Source organism: Parasteatoda tepidariorum, chromosome 7, assembly GCF_982258835.1.
Source record: "Parasteatoda tepidariorum strain Cologne lab strain chromosome 7, Ptep-v5.0, whole genome shotgun sequence".
NCBI classification, from domain to species: domain Eukaryota; kingdom Metazoa; phylum Arthropoda; class Arachnida; order Araneae; family Theridiidae; genus Parasteatoda; species Parasteatoda tepidariorum.
This window is the reverse complement of record NC_141761.1, coordinates 12,356,904-12,382,276: the sequence shown is the minus strand read 5'-3', so window position 1 is coordinate 12,382,276 and position 25,373 is coordinate 12,356,904. Positions and strand designations below refer to the sequence as shown.

The following is a 25,373-nucleotide window of genomic DNA, read 5'->3' as shown; positions in this document are numbered from 1 at the left end:
CTTTGAAAGTGTACGATGACTTTTGTGCAATAAAGTTTCTGTTACTTTTTGATGATTGATTTTTTAAAAATAAACCTTTGCTTTGTTTTTAAGATATTCCCTACAGTTTTGATAAGAATATAGCATACTTTTTTATAATTAAATGTCCATTCTGAAATATTCATTAAAATTAATGGATAGTCTTACTTCATTGAAAGTCATAAGTGTACCAACACTTTTCTGAGTCACTGTATTTACTTTTCAATATAAAGGTGTACTGTAAACTGTATTTTATCTTAACAGTGCTTTTAATAAAATTCATTGATCATATTTTCTTTAAACCAATATCTTTAGTAAAATTTTTAAATAATGTTGTTTTGAATTAGCATTATTATTTTAAGGGATTCAGTATACAAAAATAAATGTTACAAATGTAAAATTGTCTAATCTTTGTTGTATACTTTGTAGAAAAAAAAATAGATAAAATTCTTTAAATTTTATACTTTTTTTCTCTTCTTTGAAATTAAAATATTTAAAAAATTCCAATCTAAAGACATAGTTTTCAGTTTAGTACAGTAAATTGTTTTAGTTTTAACAACTAGAATCTCATACAGCACAGAACTAAAACACTATGCTTCGTTTTCCTTCTTTCTATTAAACACATCTGAAATTTTTTTTATATATATATTTTATATTTATACATCATTTAAAATGTTTCCTACACATTTTTTACTCTTAGTCAGTATTTTTAGGGTAAAAGGAGGAAAACTTTTGGAAATATCATCCCTGGAAAGCAAGCAACATTTACGAACTTTCAAAAGTGATAACTATACAATTTAAATTTTAAATCAAAAATCAAATATTTACCAACAAAACAGCAAAAATTAAATATTAATATACAGTAAGTTCTTAAAAAACTTTTTATAAAATTAAAATATGTTAGAAAAGGGTAAAATGACATAGAAATAATTAGCATTAATGCAAAAATTTGTCGACAAACATTGCTGTTTGCGGTTGTTAAAAAATGTGTGATTGCCTTCGTTTGCTGAGAAAAAATAACTTAAATATTTCTTTGAATGGGAGTATGAAAGCGTTCAGCAAAAGAGTGCAATATGAAATCTATTATTATTAAATCATAAGCAACTAATTTTTGGAGAATTTTATAAAGTTAAAAATACAAAAATATTTTGAATCATTTTGTCAAAATAGAAAAGAATTACCACCAAAGAATCAGAACAATCTTGAGCCATAAATGGATTCAGCACACGGACAGAATTTAAAAACAAAAGCAAATATCCACTAAAATCTTTGCCTTTCCTAAATTGCACAGTCTTCATAGAGATCAAAGGTTTGTACATTCATTTAGCAACCATGGGAGAATTTTATGTGGCATTCTAGTTTAACAGGGTTATGATGGAGCAAATTTTGATGCAAGCGAAGTATTGCCAGGGTTCCTAATCTTTTAACAAAGCAAAAATTAAGCACTTTTAAGGACCTTTTTTTAAAAAAATTAAGTACTTTTTTGAAACATTAAGTACTTTAAAAATGGTACGATTGTTTATCTTCGAATATACATATACTACCAGTGACAGTGTCAATTGTTTACCTTTCTTAAAAAAAAAAAAAAAATAACAATTAACAATTTTATTATAACGTAAGCATTGATATAATTGTATAAATAAACAGGGCTCCCCAAGGAAATTTTTGCGAACACGGGTCGGGTTTTTTAAAAACATTTTAAGATTGTTAAAAGTTAACATCATCTATGAAACTAATCTGTATTCAACTTTTAATGATTTCATCAAGATTGAATAGTAAAATTAAGTGCAGAAATTAAGATTTGCAATTTTTTTCATGTATATTAAAAAGAGTAAATAAAGAAATTTGACAAAAACATTGCAAAAATTATTAAAAGTTTTTATATTTTGCTACTAGACCAGGAAATGTGTTATATTTACTTTTATGATAAACTTTACACAAAATTATTTCCAGCAAACCTATCATTAGGAATTAGCATTAATCTTACTAAACATTCTGGCGAAAAACATGAACTGATTTCAAAGCAAACAAAATTTGAATAAAAATTAAAAACAGTATATTAAGTTGAAATGTTAACTGAATAAAAAGATTATAAAATCTAGGAATCTTTTAATTGAGTAGATTTAAGCTTTTATGTAACAATCTGCTTATCCTTAAGAAATAAAAATAATGGCGTAACAATGTAAAAATTTAAAAAAAAATTACATTGCAAAACAAATTATAAATAGTTACCAAATATTTAACTTTCTCGTTAGCAGCAAATCATGCTTTCTTATTAAGTACTCAAGAAATTTTTTTTAAATATTTTTGAAAAAACTTGATGTTTTCATCAAAAATCTAAAAAATCCCATTTTTTTAATGAAAAACCTAGGTGGGCATGGATTTTTCAAATCCTGTTTCTTACAGATCTTTTTAATTTTTAGTACAATCATGAATTTAAAAATGTTACTGCTTTCTATAAATTTAAAGTTACTTATTACATATTGAAATATTATACAAATTTATTTAATTCTTCATGATTTTAGGAAATAGTTTTCGTTATGCATTCTAGTTCAAAATTTTTTTGATACTTATTTTCTTAGTGTTTTGCTGAATTCCTATAAACAGATGCATTACCAGTAGAACAGAATTTCTTGAATTTTGAAGGTTAGTGTGGGTCTTCTACTTCGGTACCTTAAAACTGCCCCCCCCCCCCAAAAAAAAGCACTATCTCTTACATGCACAGCAAAAGGCAGAAAGCATTCTAAGCAAAAGGCAGAATACAATAATAAAAGAACCAATATATTAATGAAAGGACATGTTTTCTTCCCTTTGCCTGTAGCCCCCCACAGTCATGAATTTTTGTCTCTCTAAAATGCTTTACCCTGGATGCATGGTCTAATTATAAGCGATAAAAGGACAACATTTTGTTTTGAAAATTGAACTGAAAAATTGTTCCTATCAACTGTGATGCTTAACAATTAAGGACTTTTAAAAACCTTGTATCAAAATCAAGCACTTTTAAGGTCCCTTATTTTAAAAATTTACAACTAAGCAGTTTTTAAGGACCGCAGGAACCCTGATCGCTAAATTGATGATATTTCAACTGTTTGGCGATATATTTCAGTCTAAAAAAACTGAGTATAATGGATGAAATCATTTAAATTTAGAAAATCAGTAAATAATTTAAATTAAAAAAATATTCAAGAAAAAATTTCCAGCTCTTCTTTAAAATTCCCTGATTTTTCTAGGTTTTTATCCAAATTTCCCTGATTTTTCCAGAGTAAAAAAATTTCCTAATAATTCCAGGTTTTCAAAGTTTTCCAGGTGGGTGGCCACCCTGTAGAATTCCTTAACAAAACATATGTTATATTGATACATGTGATCAATGGTTATAACAATCTTTTAATATCTAGAACTCAGTGCATCATTTCTCACATATCAAACAAAAGAGAAAGAAAGAGAGTCAAACAGTTCCTCTTACAGGGTGCAAAGCCAAATCTTTTAACCAAAAATAAGCACATTTTAAGCACTAAAAGAATATTTTTAAGCACTATGCACATTAACAAAATGCAAAATAATTTTCAAAGACTTTACATGATCATGATAAAATAACTTGTTTCTGACAAAGAACTTTTTTTTTATTACATCAGCCAACATAAAAAGATAGATTTTTCTGTTCGATTTCAGAGGGTGTAAAATGAAGCCTGAAATGAGAATATCTTGCAAAATGCAGCAGATAATAATAATGATGAAGAGAAATTTAGATAAGTTTTCCTTACAAAGTTGTTGGTTTTATTTTGACACCTGTGCTCCTAGCTGGGTTAGCTTTTTCGAATTTAGAAAGTTATTATAGGCTGTTAAGATTTATTTTTTTATTAAAAAAAAAAAAACGATTTTTAGATTAGAATTGTAGTTTGGGAAACACAAGTTTCTTTGAATTATCAAAAAATAAAATAAACGTATCGAACTTCGTGTAATTGGAAAAAAAATTCAATGTTAAAACTGGAATTTTTGCCAGAGTTTCGATAAAAAGCACTTACACGAACTTCAAGTTACACATGTTTGAGTAATAAAAATTTGGACTGTAATTCATCCCCTTGGCGACATTCTTGTAGAAGATAACAGAGTTCTTAGAGAAAGATTTTTATTGGGAAGCAAAGAAGTTTGAGTTTTTTTTTTTATCTGCAGAATTTTCGAAATATTTTTTTCCTGTAGAACTTTTATCCACTTTCTACAGAATTATATTCAAAAAATGCCTTTCTCTGATATCGGAGGTGGAATGAATGTTCGTGATTTTTTTTCTTCTCTACTTTCTTTTGAGAATAAAAATATTCAGCGATGACTGGCTTTAGGTAGAATTTTAGATTGACACTATAAAAAGTAATTTCCAAATAGCAAAAATTTAAAACATTTTAACTATACAAATATTCTCCAGAGCAGGAGAATATCGCCAATAATATCAGAATATATGTTCTTTTATATTTAGGTTTCAAAAAAAAAATTTTACATTTATAATGAGAAGAATTATATACTGTTCTATTTATTCTATACATGAAGGCTTTTTTGTAATCAGAAAGCCCTTCTGTTACTTTAAAATAATAACATATATATTTGCTATCAAAAATGTCTTTCAGAAAGTTATTAGTACTGAAAAGAATTATCACAGGGTAATATACATAATAAATAGAGAAAATAAAGAGAGGGTTTGATGCATACAATTTATATTCACACACAAACATTTTTGTCTCTTTAACCAGTAGAGGCAATATTTATTCCAATTTAATTACTTTCTTCACTGAATTTGTAACTTAAAAATTATTCAATAAAACTAAAAAAATTATTTGAAGATCAAATAAAATTTTTATGCATCAAAACTAGGCGTGCACAACCAGCTTCAGTGAAGGGCCACTTGCACAGCAGGTAGATTAACGATGGGCTGTACACATATTTAGTCATGTTCGCAGCAAATATGATAATTTTGATAAAAACATAAGTGTTCTAAGCACTAAATATTTTTATCAGAAAACTTAATAACATATTTGCAGGATATTAAATACTTTTAATTATTTGAAATTTATTTTAAACTAAAAAAACGTTTCCATTTTTTACAATAATTAATTTATCATAAATATATATATATATACATAAATATTGGAAGGGGGTATAAATTCTAACCAAAAACCTTACAGAATGAAAGTGCAAAAAATATGTGCACTTTATAGAGTAATATAAATTTGGATTCAAGAAAGTCTATTATGTTAAAAAAAATCTTTTTATTGCGCTCAGAAGTTCCCGCGGGCCACAGGTTAGGTATCCCTATACTAAACTATTATAAATGAACAAGAACTAGAAGCAATTATTCAATATTTAATATTAAATGTCCTTAATAAAATACTACTAAAAATGTTCAGAACACTATTATTAAATTTCTAATACGTAAAAGAAAACCTCGATAAATTAGATTGTTGTTTGTGTAAGAAGCATATCATTATGATAATTAATCAGTAATTTTATAATAGTTTTTATGCATGATTTCGAATGTCAGAGCTTCCCCCCCCCCCCACCTGCACCCATTAAAAAATTAAAGAACATGACAAAGCAGCAATTGATGGGATGGTGATTTTGACGTTTCTTCAGTTAAATAAAAAAATTTCAGTCATTTTACACAAAAAGGGAGAAGTTTAAAAACTTTAGTTATACAAAAGTTTCAGTTTAATTCAGTTAGTTTGAAAGTTTCTTCTAACGTTTAGTTATTTGAAATTAAAAAGACTTTGATGATATTATTAGCTTAATGCATAAAAAATTATTTTATGATTCTATACAGTAACGGTTTAGAAAGCAAGAAACAAAGAATAAAATCACCTTTTTCATTTACATAACAAATGAAAATGTTTACCTTTTCTATGACAGGCAATAAATGAAAGGGATTTGTTTGATTTTTCCAATTCTTCTGAATAATGAAAGCTTCAATTTCTATTAATGAAAAAAAAGAATCAATATAAACAATAAGAAGAAAAAAACATGGGTGTAATATAACAGATAGATATAATATAGGCTGGCAAATTTTTGACATGAGTCAGTTTTTGATTATTTAAATAACTGATAAAACCCTGTGATTTTATTTATAACCATCATTAAACAGCCAACCCAATTTTGGGTTTACAACTACCAATGTTCAACTCTGTATCCTTGTAATTTTGAACCAATCCAGAAGACAAGGAAACTCCTGGATCAATACCCTAAGAGGTATGATTTGCTATGGGAACATGGAGGACTTTGTGACCCAACAGATTTAACGTGCATCAGTCACCATTTACTACACGGGAAGAGTCCGGTTGGCGGGGATTGAACCCACAACCTCTTGGACATGGGCCCATTACCCTACCAACCAGGCTATCCCGGCCCAAAACCCTGTGATAAAAAATATGCATCGATAACTGTGAAAAACCTAATAATCACATTTATATATTGCTATATTAATATTATTATTGATATTTTAATGATATATAAAGTTTAATGTCAAACACAAAGTATTAAATTTATTATGCAATAAAACTTACGTAGAAAAGAAAATTCATTTTTATTACCTATAGAAATTTTAAATATAGGCTATTATATGTCATGAGAATTTTTTTTTTTAAAGAGTCAAAGAAAAAAAATTGAATATGAAATTTCAAAGCGCAGATGTTTTATGAATGCTTAATACTAAGATATTATGAGAAGAAATTACCTAGGCTCTGATGGAAAAAGATCTAGACAGAAGAATGATTTTAAATGGGCTATCTGGAATTCTGGATGACATGAAGCAAAATCTATTGCCGAAGATAGAAGGGTTTGGCAAAATTAATTCACAGACTAATATGCCTAAGGAGTGGACAACTAAGTAATATATTTGTGGGGTTCTGTTATGTATACCAATGAGTTTTATACCATTTACAGTAATTACTTATGCTCATATCAATTTATGGGGTACGTCAAATACACAATCCTTGCTCCAAGTTAGGCTGTTGAATATGACTAGTCGAGCACAGTTCGCAAAGACTTTATTAAACATTCATCATCATAGTTGGCCAGACAGCCCAATGTGGGCCAATGCCTTCCTCTGAAGATTTCCCCAATTTATCTTTGATCTCCAATTCTTTTCATTAATTGCAAGAAAATCAGACTCCACAGAATCATCTTATCTCAATCGCAGCCTTCCCCACTTTCTTGTTCCAGTGGATTTAAAAAGCAGTATCTTTTTTATTGTATTGTCATCACTCATTTGAATCATGTGGGCCATTCAATTCATTCTATATATTTTTATGTATTTAATAATATTGGGTAGTTTATAAATCTTGCACAGTTCAAAGCTTAATCTCCTTCACCAGTTATTGTTTACACTTATACCACCAAGTATACTCAGCAAAATTTTTCTCTCTAAAATTGCGATTTAATTTCCCTCCGTCATTGTCCAAGTTTTAGAAGCATGTTTATTAAACATCAACTGCATTTAATTAAAAACCAGATATATATATTACAGCTATAGAAATTTAATGTTTTTATTTTGCTTTTCTATAACAGAAAAGCTATAGTTGCTATGTAAATTCCTTAAATTCTTGTTTATCTGAAGAAGCAGAATTCAAGCTGAATTGTTTGAATTATTGCTTACCACAGTTACTTAAATTATAAGCAAAATAATAAATAGGGCTTTCAAAAACACAATTCAATATTGATAATAATATAATACAACCAATTCCGCAGAATCCCGTTTTAGAGAATTCCTAAAGACCGAAGCAATCGCTAGGCAATAACGAAAATTCGTTACACCGATGTTACGAATTTCAACATTAACCAAAATTATTTTGTACAATGGAAGAAAATAATAAATATTGCATTTACTTCGATTATTTGTACTCTACATGCAAAAAATATCAAACCAATATTTTAAGAGCTCACAAAAACAATTAAATTAAAAGATCAAAAATTACATAATGCGTAATCTCTCTATACAAATGATTTAGAACCAGTAGGAATTACAAATTTCTCCTGAACTGGAAATCACTCTTTTGGTAAACCACATGTCTTCTTCAAAACATGAGTCTTTTCTGGGTTTTCCCTTCCAAGTGATTTATCTTTTTTGAAATAACCCTTTCATATCTGAATCATTTATTTTGAGGTTGCACAAATATTTGAACTTGGAGATCATTGTAAAATTTTAAAGAATAGAAAAGCATGTTTTGAGCATGAGAGAAAATGAGAATTGTTGTTTATTTTCACCTACGTTAAATCGGATTACAGACTTCGTAATATTCGTATTTTTAATTCATTATTTCTGTGGAGATTCATCTGAGGATTCGAAAAATATGAGTTACATTGACATTTTTGCTAAAACGTAAGTCAAAGTTTAGTATTGATACTGTAAAGTATAAATTAAAATACTTCAACAGTATAAATGCAGGGGTCTGTCTAAGTTTTTTTTAAAGAGGTACTTATTTTATGAAAATTTAGACATAATTTGTGAAAATTGAGACTTGTATTAACAAATCAAAGCAAAAATATGGTAAAATATTTCAAAAATTGTCCCTACAAATAAAACACATTTAAGACTGGTAAATTTCTATATATATTTTCCCCATATGATCAAAAACAATTTTGCTAATGTAAAATTTTGGGCTTGTAATTGTATCCAAATTTAAAAATCCATAAAAATCATTGTCCATAATTAAATTTCAACTTGAATTTAATAGAAACATACATTCAACAGTAATAGCACTAAAAGTTATTTTCATTATGAGAGCATTTCCCATTGGGTCATACAGAAACAAGTCTCACAGAGAAAAAAAAATGCTTCATAAAAAAATAAAGGTCTGTTAGAATAAAGTTAGAATAATGTTTAAAATAATAGCCTGAATTTCGACTTCATGTAAACTTTACAGAGGGACAGTCATGTCATTTCATTTTTAAAGACTGCAATTAAAAGTGCTCTTCTTACAAATCACGTGGGAAGCTAATTCTTCTACTACGTCATAACAGCAAACCACGGGTGGGTTCCATTGCAAATCGAAATGTGTAATTCAGGGTTGCCACAGAAAAAAATGAACTAAATAGTTGCTTTTAGTAGCCTAAAACAAGAAAATAGTAGCCAAAAACTAGGAAAATAGTTGCCTAAACAGGGTTCCCACTCTATGATGAGATTGAAATTCTTGGACCTCAACAAAATTTTCAAGGACCTTAATCCAAGACCAATTAAAAAAATTATTCTCTTCTATTTTACTAGAAGCAACAATGCTTGTTGTGGCAATAATTAATTTCAAATATAATACCTAAATGCTTTGCCTATATATAGAGAAGAGAGTATATGTATTATGGACTACCATTTATATATTTTTAAAAACAACCCTACTGGTTTTAAATATTAATTCACAAAATTATTTTGAGCACAATTTATAACTAATGGTAATGAGGTGTTAATGGTGAAGAGGGGATTTCTTTAATCCTGGGTATTTCCACGTAATGGCTGCACAAGAGAGCTAAATCTTAGGTATTCCATAACCCCCTCCTCTCCTCTATTAAACATCATTTCTGAAACTATAAAATTAATTCATCCATAATTTACACAACCTTCTCTACATGCAACAATTCTTTCTGAAAATAAAAATTAGAAAAAACACATTTATGTACCATATATAGCTTATTTATTTTATAAAGTAATGAAAGGAAGCAATACAATGGAATATTTGGTGTTGTCTCTTAAGAGATAAGAAGCAAACAATATGACTTCATTAACAAAAATTCTTAATTAACAAAAATATTCCACTTCAATCTGAGATAAAGTAATAAACATTGCACATGAATTTGACATAATATGCATTGCACTCTAATGATATAATAAAAACATTGCGTTTTAACAAAAATGTTTACAAAACAAAATGTCATCCAAGTCCAACAGTCATCTAAAATAGTTGGTCGTGAAACTAACTTTATGTAATAATATTCTAACACAAAAATAAGTATTTAGCTGTGAAACATTTTTTTAGTCATAAAAACTTACATAATTACTCCATAAAAAATAGAGAAATTAAATTGAAACTTAAAGTGTCCAACCTTTTTGAATGACCCATGATTGCAATGCAAACAAAAATTAATCACATTTGTTTAATGCTTTTGTTACTTCAGTTTGCTATCAATTTCTTTTAGCTCTTGATTTTTTTCGTTAATAGCTTTTTTAATAGAATTTCATCTGATGAATAAATCAATGTTTTTCTTTCTCTCAGCTTCTTCAGTCAGGTTTTCATATGTCTTCTCCATTTGGGTAACATCAGTTTCTAAGTAAGCCCTCTTAGATCGCAAAAAATCCACCTCTTCTACAACTACTGTAATCCACTTCTTCTTCTTTCTTTTCTTCATTTTTCTCATTGTTTCGTTTTCCCTCTAGACTACTTAAATACCTTTGATGAGCCATAGACACTGATCTTCTCATATCATCAGTAATGGGTACATTGAGAATGTTTCCGTAACATCTTATAGCATCTTTAATGATTCTTTGAGAAATATATGATTCTTGTATCATATTCTCGACTTCAATTTTTTTATTGAAGGAGAAACCTCTTTCAATGGATGCTTGTCCATGTGAAAGAGTAAAAACTACTTTCATAGTATTCCATAATTTATCATAAGCCTTCTTGCTCTGACTGATAAAACTAGGTGTCTACCCTATCATTTTCTGTAAAAAAAAAAATAGAAAAAAAATACTTATTGCAAGTCACAATGGTTTCAATAAAATGCTTGTATTGAAAAATTACTTCATCACATTCTTTATCCACAACTTTTTTTTCATTCAAGTTCATCAAAAGTTTTTTTTAAAAGACTCTTGACAAGTCTCAGGCTGAAGTGCCATTTTTCTTGGATTGAAACAGGAGACATTCCTTACTAAGCAATAATTAATTGGGCATTTATTCAACAGCTTCTCCAGAAGTTTTGTCACAAAACTTCTGGATTCTATGCGGACATTAAACACATCTTTTGAGAGCAAACTGTTTCTTTTCAAAAGCTGCTAAACACAACTGTCCCCAACAAATCCTAAGGTTATCTCATTCACTAGATTGAAATTTACTTCATTGGAAAAATCAAACTTGCAAAGCTCTGCAGCAATTGAAAAATTTTCCATGGTATCTTTTTTATAAACGTTAAAAAAAGTGAACTAACTGCTTGCTTGTATTAAGTGTATCTTCAGAGAAAAATGGTAAAAGAGGTGCATCACTCTGGTAGGTCTTTAGAAAAGGTTTTATAATTTTGCTATAACCAAAAAAAAAACATTAAACATCCCCTTGTCTACACACTTTACATACGATTCAACATCTGACCATATTTCAATGGCTCTTTCTACTGCAGGGATATTTTCGAGCCATCTACATTTGTAAAACTTTAATGGCATCTTTTTAAGTGAAGACAGTGACAAAAAGTCAGAAGTCCTTGCAGGGCTGTCCTGAAACAACCAATAAAGAGAAGAAAGAATTTCATTAATATGCCATGAAGTGGCATTTTCACCATGTTTAAAAGCATTATTCATTATGTGTAATCCACAACTGCCAATGGATATGACCAGGTGGGAATATTCCTCCTTTAATTCACATTGAAGCATCTCATAGAATTTCCAATTGATATAGGGTTCATCCATGGATAATTGAAGTATTTTAGAGAGCCTTAAACCATCATTCATGCATTTGTAAAAAGAGGACAAAATATTTTCTGCAGTTCCATGACCCATAAATTGGGAGGTAAGACACCTAGTGCAAACTTTATTATCAATTCCCATATACCTTACCATCATGTCCATCTGCTTAGATTGTAGAGACTGGTTTAACGTCTCATCAAAGAGTACAGTGTAGCAATCAACATTCTTCAGCTCATTTATAAGAATCCCTTTGAAGTATGGTGCCAATCCAAAGGAGCACACATAGGCGCACTTTGTGGCAACACAAGAAAATTGTTTCGCTATACAGCCATCAGCAAACATTTTGGAGAACAATGTACTAACCCCTTCACAGGAGTTATATGAATAATTACTAGTGATCAGGGGTCTGTCCAGACATTTTGTGAAAGGTCCGTTTTTGGTAAAATTGTGAAAAAATTACTCGTAATTTGTGAATATAAAATAAACGTTAAGTCACATTCTTTCAACCAGGGTCCGCTTTTGTGAATTTGTGAAAATAGGGTCCGTTATCGCAAAAAAACTTTTTCAAGGAGTTTTTAAATTGTAAAGACATACAAGATTATGCTCAACACTGTAAAATTTTAATTGAAAAAATTAAATTTTAAAAAATAAACAACAATTGCTGCTTCTAAATTAGAGATGCAACATACAAATATTTGGTATTTAGCCTATACTGCTGAACGCAGAATTTACTGCTGAATGCCGAAGACAAAATTTAGTTCGTTTATATCTGCCTTTATTCCCTCACCCCTACCAGGGAAGGGTTTATTCGATTAACAAAACAATAATGAAGATAAACAAATTTGTGAAGGGTCCGATTAAAAGAAAAATCATTTTGTGAACGGTCCGTTTTTAAGTTAAAATATTTTGTGAAGGGTCCGTTTTAAAGTTAAAATGCTTTGTGAAGGGTCCGTTTTTATGAAAAGATATTTTGTGAAGGGTCCGTTAACGGACCCAAATTTCTTCTAAACAGACCCCTGGTGATGCACTTGAGACTCCAGAGAATTTCAGCATCAAGCACATCCCCTTTGACCACATAAGAAGACAATGTTCTTTATAAGCTGGATTATCCATCCATTGGGTAATAAAATAGCACTTCCCAGGCATAACTAGTTTAAACTACATAACACAAATACGAAGCCAACCGAAATGACGCCAACGTAAGGACAAGTGTGGATGGTAAAAGGGCAAATTTATTGAAAACTACAAGGTATATATTGGTACAAAATTCGAGAGTATTCCAGTTTCGATTAGAAAAAAGGACGATGTAAGCATATGCGACAGAAGATGAAGTGGAGTCCTGCCTCAGACGCGTTGATTGGCTGCTGTGCTCTGCGCGCTTGGCCAGACACCAAGACGCTAGGACCGGCTAGAAACGATGGCGCCAAAAACCATGTGAGAGAGCTCGGGAACAAAACAGAAAGAACGAGAAAGATCCGCGGGTGTTTTATAAAAAGGGCCGCTGGCAGTATTAGATGAATTCAAGGACCAAAATTTAGCAAAAAAAATTCAAGGACTTTCAAGGACCGTGGGAACCATGCTAAATAAGAACAAAAATTCATCAAAAATATGACTAATGTTTTGTTAATGAAAACTCAAATTTGCAATTAAAAATTTTTTAAGGAAAAAAAAAGTTTAGTGTGTTTAGAAACTATCTTGTGGGGTGCAGATTTCCCACCCAATTTATACTTAAAAAAAACATTGCTAGGAGTACAGAAAAGTCTCTCTTTTCCTGAAAATAGTTGCTTTTTTAGCTTTTTCAGGCAAAAGAAGTTGCCATAGTCGCCACATGCCAAAAATAGTTGTATTTCAGTCGCCTGTGGCAACCCTAGTAGTTAACTCCAGTTTTATTGTTTTAATGAAGATACCACAACAAAATTTTAAAAGGCAGGGGGGGAGACAATTTTAGAACTTGCTTTTTTAAAAGTACTTTGTGAAGGTACTGATTAAAGGTAGTAAATTTGCCCTGGACAGACCCCTGAAATGATATTGGCACCTTTTCCATGCAAAGTACAAATACTTCCTTTTGACATTAGTTAGACATTGGTTGAGACAGGAATTTATCCTCCATATTGCTTAGTACCAGGAAGTGAAAAATTTCATAACAGTAAAATTTGTTCCTTTCTATTTACAAAATTAAGAAAATATAAATCAAAATAGTACATACCTGTTGCTCTTGAAGTATTTAGAAAGCTTTGAAGAGCAAATTGTGAAAACAAATTCAGAGAATCTACATCAATAGTACTACAAGTCCATAAGCAAAAAAAAGCTTGCAATCTAGATTTAAAATGAATCAATCCATTTTTAATTTAATCACTTAATAGCAATACAGAATACAAATACGTAAATAGCATATCATTCATGGAAGCATATCTGAATTGAGGTAAAAGAATATTTTTTTCCTTTAAGTTTCAGCTTCTCTGAAACTAAGGTAAAATTTAATTCTTTAAAGTAAATTATAATTACAGACAGACCTTGAAATTATGATTACTGAAAGAGACATTAAATATTTTACAACCACTAATGTTCAACTTCGTAGCCTTGTAATTTTGAACCCAATCCAGAAGACAAGGAAACTCCTGGATCAGTACACCCAAAGGTATCGATTTGTTTTGGGAAAAAGGAGGATTTTGCGACTTGACAGATTTAACGTGCATCAGTCACCATTTATTACACGGGGAGTCTTCAGTCGGCGGGGATCGAACCCACTACAACTAGGACATGGGCCAAGTGTCCTATCAAACAGGTTATCCTGTCCTAAAATATGCCATATTTGAATATTTATCCTAAAATGCCACATTAATGATGCCAGTAAACGGCTTTCACAAAATTTCATTTATGCACTGATCACTTTTACAGGCAGACTAACTAAGAAATAAAAAATGTGAAACAACTACAAATGTTTGCACATAACAATAACATACAGGGTGGTCACTCAAATCAGGTTTCAAATTTCCCTGATTTTTCCAGGTAAAAATCTTAAAATTTCCAGGTTAACGTGTTTTTTTCCCCATAAAGTATAGGATGCATACAACAAAAGTATCAAATTTGTAAAGTATTGTATTCAAAATGATATTATTTTAATATATCATATTTAAAAAATAATTAAAGTACATTTATTTTAACTTAGCAAGATTTTATTTATTTTTTTTTTTTTGAATTTTTAATGTTTTGGTACAAGTTGGATGTGGTGAAATTAAGTTGGATGTGGAGAAAATAATATGTTTAGTATTTAAAATAATATGTTAAAATAATATGTTTAGTATTTGATTGAATAAAAAAAAGTTTAATGTGAATGTAATTTTTACACCAAGTGCACCGAATGGCAAATACAGGGAGACTCAAAAAAAAAAAAAAAAAACTTTGACAAGTATTGTTTAACATATTTTCATAAGGGATGTAATGAATAGTGATTTGGCAAAATTGCTGAATACCGAATAGTCAGCCAAACAAATGGTCTGAATACCAAATATTTGGTGGCCGAATAGTAGCATTTTTCTTTTTAAAAAAATCATTAATATATATTATTTTTTACACATAAATAAGTTTAGTCATTTCTGAAAATTTATCAAAACTTAGCTATATTATTAGTGTGGAGTAAAGAGAAAAAATTAGAAAAGTTACCTATTAGAAATATTTAAGATAAATAAAAACTAACTAATAGCTACAAAAAAAAACTGAAGTTGTAAAGTTGAATAAAAAAGAAACAGAGAAATAGCAAAAAATATTCTCTTCATTTTTAAGACAAAACTTTAATGCTGAAAATAGTACTTTCCAAAAAAAAAAAAGTAAACATAAAACTTAAAAAAAAAAAAAAAGTCTACCAGAAAAGCTTTTAAAAATGCCCACAAAAAATTTTACACAAAAGCGAAACATAAAAAATAAAAATCTATCATAATTAAACTGAACAGATGGACTATCATATTTTAAATGGAACATCTGTTTTCCAACTATACTGCATTTTTTTTTCAAAGGGTAGAAAAAAGAAATAAGTCTAATAGAAACTCACTTAATTGCTCCACCATAATAAAACTCTTGATAAAAACCAAAGTTTTTTAAAAGAGAAAAACCTAAATAGAAATGAAAACAAAAATTGTTCTTAATTTTTAGAAGAAAATTTAACGCTTTTTCAAGTAGTCGTGATCAAAATAACGTTCTTCAGAAACACTCTTTAAAAAATACTGTATCATAATAAAAACTTTGATAAAAAGTTAATAAAAAAAAGGCAAAAAAGAGACAGAAAAAAAAAGCATTCTAATTTCTTAAAATAACTTTAAGGTTGAGAATTGCGGCATTTTTTTGCTACCAGCTGTCCTACCATACTAGAAAAAAGTAAAAATAAAAGAATAAAATCCATCATAAAATGCTCAGTTAAAATGCTGTGATATAATCAAAACAGAAAAGAAAACAATCTAGATTCTTAAAACAGAAATTTTGCTTTTTCATTTATCTTCCACAACATAATTTTGCAAGCACATGAATATTAAAACTTAACAAAGATGCGTAAAGACTATATCTGATAATGCATAACAAAAATATTATTTTAGATAACTCTATTTAATCTATTAAAACTTTGTCAAAAAATACTTGGCCGAATATTCGGAAAGCAGGCCGAATGCCGAATATTAATCAAATATTTGCCGCATCTCTAATTTTCATTAAACAAAAAAATAATTAATAAAAAAACAATAATTTCAGGCGATTATGCATGAATAACTTTTTATATTTACTTACATTTTGTATTGTATTTAATCCAAATAGTACTCTTTGTAAAATTCATTGATCATATTTTCTTTGAACCAATATCTAAAGTCAAATGTTCAAATAATGTTTTTAAACACGATAAGGAGTATTAAAAAATTAATGTCACAATGGCAAAATTGTTAAATTTCTTATTACATATCTCATAGAAAAAAACTAGATAAATTCTTTATATTTTATTCCTTTCTAATTTGAAATTAAAATATTTAAAGAATTCCTATCTAACAAAAGGATTTTTTAGCTTAGAGTAGTTAATTTTTTTGTTTGCTTATACAACTAGAAACCTGCACAATGCAGAACAAAAAAACAGTTTCATTCTCCTTCCTAATAAACACATATGAATAAAAAATTTTATATCCTCTGTTTATACAACATTTAACATGTTTCCTACACATTCCCTAATTTTTACCAGCTTCTTAAAGTAAAAGGAGAAACAGTTTAGGAAATATCATCTCTGGAAAAAGAGTACAAACTTTCGACATTGTTACTACTACACAATGTCAAATTTTGAATTGGACATTTTAAATCAAAAGTCTTAATTTTGAATTAAAAATCAAATATTTACCAACAAAATGTTAATATAACCATGTTAACATATGGTTGATCCTTAAAAGAACCTTTTTTTTAAAATATGTTATAAATTGTTAAAATAAAATCAAACAAATTAGCATTAAAAATTGTACGATTTGTTGACAAACATTGCTGTTCGCGATTGTAAGAAAATATGTGATTTGATTGGCTTTGCTGAAAAAAATTCACAGATTTGGATGGGTGTACAAAAGCTTTTAGAAAAAGAGTATAACATAAAATCTATTAAATTATGACCAACCAGTTTGTGGTGAATTTTATGAAATTAAAAATACTAAAACATTCTTAACCATTTAGTCAAAAGAAAGAAAAAAAACTTAAAGCATCGGAACAAACGATAAATGGATTCAACCCACGGTTTAGAATGGAAACAAATGCTACTTTTATAAACAGAAGCAAATATCTTAACTCCTTCTTCAACCCCCACCACAATTTTTGCCTTTCCTAAACTGTCTCCAAAAAGCTTTCTCCATTCATTTAGCAATCAGGGGTTTTAGGTGGCATTCTAGTTTAACAGGGATTAATGGAGTAAATTTTGACACATGCAAAATATTGCTAAGTTGATATTTCAACTGTTTGGCAATAAATTTCAGTTTAAAAAAAGTTGGTATAATGGATCATAAAATAATTTAAATTAAGAAAATCTATAAAAAAATTCCAGCTTTTCTTTAAAATTCCCTGATTTTTCTAGGTTTTTATTTAAATTTCCCTGACTTTTCCAGTGTAAAAAAAATTCCCTGATAATTTCAGGTTTTCAAGGTTTTCCAGGTGGATGGCCACCCTGAACATAATAATACATAAATGAAATTAAGCAATTATTTTTCTTTTTTACCTTTCAGTAGAAATGTCACCATCTTTAAGGGTAAAAATATCTGCAATATATGAAAATAAGAAATTTTGTATCAAAAATATATTTATTATTCGTGTGAAAAGAAAAATAAAATATAAGAGCTAAATTTTAAAAAAAAATGCACACAGCAAGTTAACTTAAGATAACAGATACATAAATAAAATTTATAAGAAGGCAGAAGTTTTTAACTAATTTAAATAAAATTTAAAATAGAAATCAAAAAAGCATTGAACAGAGTTAAGAAAGTGAATCAACTTGGTTGTTTCCGCCTTTAAAATGAATATTTAACTTTCAACATAATCTTACCTAAATTTACAATGCATAGTAACTTTACGTTTTTATTTTAAAACTTTAATTAAGTATGCACACAAATTTTGACGAAAGTCGTGAGGACCTTGTGGCACGAAAAACAGTAGCGAGGAAATGGTTGTATTTTTAAGAAAAATCGATCTTATTTGATAAGGCATAAAAGTTACCACATTTAATTAAGTAGAAATATTAAAAAAAATAACTTAGAACTACATGGTTAAAATAAATAAATAATATTTTAAATAATGAAATATAACCAGCACTCATCTTTTCTTTTATTATTGTGATTAGCAAGGGGAAAAAAAAACATTCTTTTATAAAGATTGATGAACAAAGATCTCACAATGAGAAAGGAAGATTGATTTTAATGTTACCTCGATCTGAAAGCTTAAAAACGTGGATTCCAGCCTAAACTTGTTTTATTTCTCAAAGGACAATTCCTAAGAGGCTTCTGCCCTCGTTGTCTTGGATTTTAAATTAAATTTTCGATTTAAATTTCTCAATTATTTTCGCTTTAAATAAGATTTTGGTGATAGACGGTGATTTGATAGCAGCGTATCTTTCAGATACAACTAAAAATAAAGGTATTACATTTCATTTTAGGGGAAATGGTGCTTGATAATTTTCAGAATAGATTTTTGAATTCAACTAAAATTATGCAATTTATAGTTTTAAGTAAGTCACTCAAAACTACACAATCACCATCTTTCACGTTTTTAAAAAAAAAACTATCAGTTTAATCTAATGAAAAACCGATTCAGATGCTAAAATGCTTTTTTTCTTTCTTGACATTAATGTAGGGCAGTGTTTCCCAAACTTATGACTTTTGCCTACCCTTTATAAATTTTTCGTAAAGCTGTGTACCACTAATATAAAAATTAACGTATTTTTTACTATAAAACAATTTCAAAAAAGTTAAAAATCTGTTGACACCATTGATTATTAACTAGCTGTTGACACCATTGATTATTAACTAGCTGTTGACCCCACTAATTATTAACTGTTAATTCTGAAAAAAATAGCCCATAGAAAAATACATAATCACAGATTTTCATGGTTAGCTTTGTTTTTAAATAAAAAATTTTGAAATTTCCGTTTGTTGCAAGATATTTCGCATAAGAACGCGAACCCCGTCTAAACTGTTCCCATACCCCTGGGGTACAAGTACCACACTTTGGGAAACACTGATGTAGGGGAATGTAGAAATTGACAATGTCACCCTTCATCTATGAAAAAGTACCCCACCATAGAATCGAGTTAACAAGTCTTAAGTGAATTGGACTTATATATTTGTAGTGGTACATATGCTACAATTAATTAGGCTAAAATGAAGATATTTATCAAAACTCACAAATGTTTAATATTAAATTACCTTTTGAAAAATGCTTAGTTGCAGAATTTATAGGAATAATTTTATTGGAAAAAGAAAATTATTAGAATAAAAAATACTGCCTTACATTTTAAATTGCAAATGAACGACAGTCTTGTATTTTACATGATTTTGAAAGTTACCGGTGTTGCCACCATCAATATTGTTTTTTTTAAAGAGGACTCAGAGCATATTTATAATTTTCTTTTCTTCCCTTCTTATTTATCTTGACACTTTCAACAGTAGAGTTTGTTCAGGAGGGCCTCTTAAAGAAAGTTGTTGCTGTCATAGGCTATTAAGGAAAAGGGTGTGATTGTTTTCCAGTAGTGCCATCCAGGGGCAAAAATTCAACTTCTGTCACACCCATTTATAGGGCAGACCCATTCATACATCCACAGATCATAATTTTGACCTGACGATCAATCTCCAATTTCAGAGATATAATTTGTATTAGAAACATTTAAAAATTTCTTTTTTGCATATGGTCTAAGCAGACAATATGGAAAAAATTAGGACATTATGTTACTGGCCAGTTATAGCATTCTTAACAGAAGCCACTTTTAAACTTTCACAATTTTTTTTTTTTAAAGGATTCAAAAAACTTTTAATATAAGGCAAAACATTGAATAATATATGGAAAAATAATAATTTGATAATAACAAAGACCAACTAAATAAGGATCTACAGCCAATTGTATGCAATTTACTCAAATTAAAATTGTTCTTCAGTTTTAACAGAGGTTCCCACTCGATTTCAGAAGAAAAAAATTCCTGACTTTTCCAGGTATAACTGGTATATTTCAATGGAAATCTATAGCCTATTTTATCTATACCATGCAATTTTTCAAGGGAAAACTTCATTTATAATGTCAAAAATTAGATTTTGTAAACAAAAACATATAATAGAATGAGCATGGAAACACGAAAAAGTGGAATTTTATAAATTAATAGTAGTAGATGTTATACTTATTTAACTGGAATCTCAATAATTGATTACTGATATTGACAATTCTAAGACTATAATATAGGAATTTTCCAGGTTGTATTTTTTTTTTTTTTTTTTTTTTTTTTTTTTGTAAAAATATGCAACTCCTCCTTAATATTCCCTGCTTTTTAGAGTTAAAATAAAATTCCCCAACAATTCCAAGTTTTTCCTGACCCAGTTTTAATTTCTGCAACCTTTTTGCTTTTATTTCACAAAGGAATAGAAACTGGATATTAAAAATCATTCACAAAGAAAATTAAGGAGAATAAAAACTTTTGGCATAATAAATATGAAACCTACTTACATTGGAGGAAGTTTTCAACAACCGTTTTAGATACCTGAAAATATCAAAAGAAAATGTTAGGCACATAATCAAAAATCATTAATCTTTATCAATAAATTTTTAACAGTTTAAAAATCACTTATGATTTATTTCATCTCACTGCATTCTTTATAATTCAAATTCCCTTTATTTTAGTACATAAAGTTAACACTGGTTTAAGTGCAAGCATGTTGCATAAAATCATTATTTTCAAGTCCTTCTATCTTGCAAAATTTTAATGTTTTTTTATTACTTAATATTTCTTGCGATTAAAGAACCAGTGATTACTATGGTTGAAAATCACTTGCCTTTTTCAACTTTTGCATCTTTTCCCTCACTTCTTAAGGAATAATAGAAAAGTGTATCAGCGATTTTGAGTATGTCATGATCATGCAATTATTCACATACTTCACAGGGTTTCCACTCAATTATTTCAGAAAAAAATTCCTTGACTTTTCCAAATAAATTTCAATGTAAATTAAGACCCTGTTTCATATCTGCCAACTTTTAATCCTTTCGAGGATGATTTGTTAAATGGAATTGATATTACAATTTTATGCAGAAACATACATTACATTTTGAAATAGCTTATGCGGGCTTCCACGATTGTATTAAGGTGATCTGGGGTAATTCCTGATCAAAAAATGCAAACAACTATTTAGTAAAACTATTCAAGATAGAATTATAATATTTACTGGAAGTTTGATGCTATGTGAGATGAGTCCTAGGCTACCTTGTTTTGTTTGAAAATTTAATTAGAATTTAATATATTTTAAATTTTTAGTGACCAGGAATTACCCCTTCTCTTGATCCTTTCTGGGGTAATTCCTAATCACTTCTGGGATAACTACTGATCACCAGTTTCAATCATAAAGGGGCTGTTTAAAAATAATTATATAGTGGTAATTAACAAATAAGACATCAAGATCAAACAAATAAACCAAAAATATATGTTTAAGCAGCTAATAAAACGATTTATTTAAAAAGCAAAAATAAAGGTTAAAACTTTAAATTTTCCAAAAATCTTTATATCGTGCCATACATTTTAGGCAAGCAGTCAACTCATTCTCATGTTCTGCTGGAATATAAGAAAGAGTTCTCACATGGGTTACTTTTACTGGATTTCAAAACTTCATTAAGGTAGAGTGTAAAGTTAAGTGAGGTATGTCAACAGCTCTGGTAGCAGCTCTCACACTGAAATTTTCATTTTCAATCATTAAAAGAAATTTACTAATTAAGAAACTTTAATTACTAGAACTAATTTTGCTTTCTAGAAGCTTAGTATCCTTTTTATGCTTATAATTTCTCACCATATTTATATTAGGCTAATTTATAAACTTGTAAGACAAATCGGAACACATTTGTCTAGTATACGGTTAAAAACAAATTTTGTGATTAAAATGAGTTAAAAAATATTTTATAGTCGTTCCACTTGATAAATATGAACTGTTACTTAAGGAAAGACAAATAGCTATTTATTAGCTTATTTTAATACTATTTATGAAAAGAAATGACAATGATCAGGAATTACCCCATCTGTAGGGGGCAACATTTGATATAGTTTCCTATAATCAATTATAATGTTTACAGTAGATGTGAAACAATTAAACCAGAGCTTACACTATTTTCATATCAAAGAAAAAGAAAGTAACTCAAAATATTTATTATTAAGAGAAGGAGGGAGATCTTTGCAGAAATGTGCACTTTTTGAAACCCATCCTTGAAATGGAAAATACAGAAAGCAGTTTAAAAGATACTTATTTTGTTAGATTGAACAAAAAACTATTATTAAGCAAAAGTAGTAATACCTTAGTAAAGAGTACAAGCATTCTTGTCCATGTCTCAAATTTAGAAAAAAATTATTTTTTTAAAATAAAACTTAGGTGATCATTATTTACCCCATAAACAGAGTGATCGTGAATTACCCCGGGTCACCCTACAGATTAATATACATACTTAATTTTTTAAAAATAGTGGTGGTCAAAAAAATTATAAATTAAGTTTATAAATGCAAGGAATATATAGAAAGCATACACTTTAAATATAAAAATGAAATTTTACGCCAAAAGCGTGAAAGTTGGCCGGTATGATATTTTCATTAGAAAGCTTTGAATCTTTTATTTGTAATGTGAAATATTAGATTTTGTGTGTGAAAAAAAAAACATTAAATGAAAGAAGAACACACATTTCACACACATTTCAGTTGGACTAAAATGTGAAAGTTTTACAAAAAATAATTGTTATAGATGTTAGAATTATTTAACTCTAATCTCAATAACTGATTACTGTTACCTACAATTTTAAGACTGGTTATTTTCCAGGTATATTTCTGGTTTTTGTAAAAAAAATTGCAATTTTCCCGAACTATTCCCTGATTTTTGGACAATTCCAGATTTTCTTTGTTCTTCCAGACCAGTGGGAACCCTGATTACATATCATTATAATATTGTCAAAAATTCAAACATGAGAGATTTAAGGAAGTATTTTTGAAAAATTACAAACTAAACAATTTTTTTTTTTAACAACCTACGTCAAAGTCAGTCTTAAATATTTACACAAGTCTTTCTTTCCTAACACATTTGATTATATAAACATATCCCCTGTTTAAGAATTTTCTTGGGCTTTTTGTGACAAACTTCCTCAGCACTAATATTTGGCTTTAAGATACTTTTAATTATAACAATTACTAATTTAAAGTAGTGTTTACAAAAGAAAGTATAGACTAAAAATTTTTAATTGTGAAAGTAATATTTTTTAAATTTCAATATTATATGTGAATTACTCGCATTTTGTAGGCTGAAAAATGCACTCATTATTTCCTCTTTCGTATTTTGTAAATCATTACACAAATTAAAATTCGTACATAAATTAAACATCGTAATTTGGCAGTAACTGCCAAAATAAAGATCATATATCACACAAATAGGATTCTTTAAAAAAGAGATTCTTAAATAAGTGTGAGTAAGATATAGTGTTCTTTAAAAGGAAAAAAAATTATAGAAAGAACATAATTCATAGAACAAACTATGTTTTACACTTTCGCGATTTCTGAATTTTTTATTTTAGATTATTATTTCGAAATTCCAGCTAAAGCCAGTCATTACAGATTTTTTTAAAAAAATCTCAAATGAGAATAGAAAAATCATGATTATTTCTCTCCACTCTGATGCACAAGAAATACATTCTTGAAAAAAAGACTTTTTTCAAGAAACTTTTAGTGGCACTGAAAGTGTAATGCAGGAAAACTACTGTCAGGGGAGATGGAAGCAGAACTCATGCCAGTTTTGAACATTTTTTCTATAAAATTAACATTTCCTTCTTTTAATATTTTATTTTTTCCTCAAAAGTTTTTTCTTTAGGTAAGGTTAATAAATTATGTAGAATTATAATTTAAAGCAAATAATTATACAGCTTTTCCTAAATTCTTTGGTTTTCAACAAATGACTTTGTTCTCCCAATGCATGACATTGCACATGACTCAGTAACAGAGATAGGCGAGTATTAGGACCTTCTTAATAACAAACAGGGCCATTGGGGAAAAAAAATTTTAGGCCCCTATAACGCATAATACTGTTTAAAATTGAACTTAAAAAAAATTTCACATAAAACATTTCCAAGATATTTAATAATTTTAATAAACTTAAATACATTTTGATTAACCCAAAAACACAATGCACATAAAATAAAGCATTATTAAACTATGCATAATTTAAAAAAAAACAAAACAATTGAGATGTTAACCAGTTGCAATCCTCAAATAAAATTATTTTTAAAACCAAGAAGCTAATTAAAATAGTTAAATAAAAAAAAAACATAAGGGTATAAAATATAAAAATTCAAAAGGTATGAATTATTTCGTCAGTTATTAAAAGTAAAACATCTTTCAATGCACATCAGATACAGATCAGTTTAAAAGTTTCCGTCCCTTACTGCTGTGTAATTCAAAACTCTTTCAATTAATACTTTACTTAATAAATTATAAATACTCAACAGAGTTGGTGGTGATTAAACATATTTAGAGACATTATGACATCGAATATCTAAAAACTTAAACATAACTCAGAAAAATAGATTTTGGTTCACTTTTTAAGGTTTCCTGGTGATAAATTGTTCAAATTATACTGGTGTTTGCATGCTAATCAATCACTATTTATAAATAAAAATGCATACTTTTCAAACAAAAATATATTTATTTAAAAAAATATATAATGCAATGTTGTTTGCTCTTGTATTGTATTTTATAAAACATAAGATTCTGAAGGGAGCTGCCCAGGTGTGCCCCTGCGTAAAGACGTTACTGGTGAGTATTAATTTTTTAGATATTATTTATGAAATGATACAACCAAGTATGACTCACAAAAGCATGATGCTTCAATTATCCGATACATATTAATCTTTATATAGATCGAAAATAAAAGTGTGGGTAAAAATTTATTAAGTAATGATTAAATTATAGATTAGAAATTAAATTATTATATATTAAATTATAAAGAAA

General features: G+C 28.4%; 1 protein-coding gene across 4 annotated transcripts in view; it reads right to left on the bottom strand.

Annotated features, from left to right (window-relative positions):
* Positions 1-25,373, bottom strand: part of LOC107437470 (Fanconi anemia group A protein homolog) — a 73,493-nt gene that overhangs the window by 33,650 nt on the left and 14,470 nt on the right. For 2 of the 4 annotated variants that reach the window (XM_071185356.2, XM_087167319.1), the window contains exons 6-9: positions 20,861-20,894; positions 17,877-17,916; positions 13,863-13,972; positions 5,897-5,973 (exon numbers count right to left, since the gene is read on the bottom strand). In XM_071185356.2, coding sequence (XP_071041457.1) covers positions 5,897-5,973; positions 13,863-13,972; positions 17,877-17,916; positions 20,861-20,894 — 261 coding nt within the window. Of the gene's footprint in view, positions 1-5,896; positions 5,974-13,862; positions 13,973-15,704; positions 15,766-17,876; positions 17,917-20,860; positions 20,895-25,373 lie in introns of all 4 variants that reach the window. The other 2 variants (XM_016049483.4, XM_043054142.3) reach the window with 1 other exon arrangement.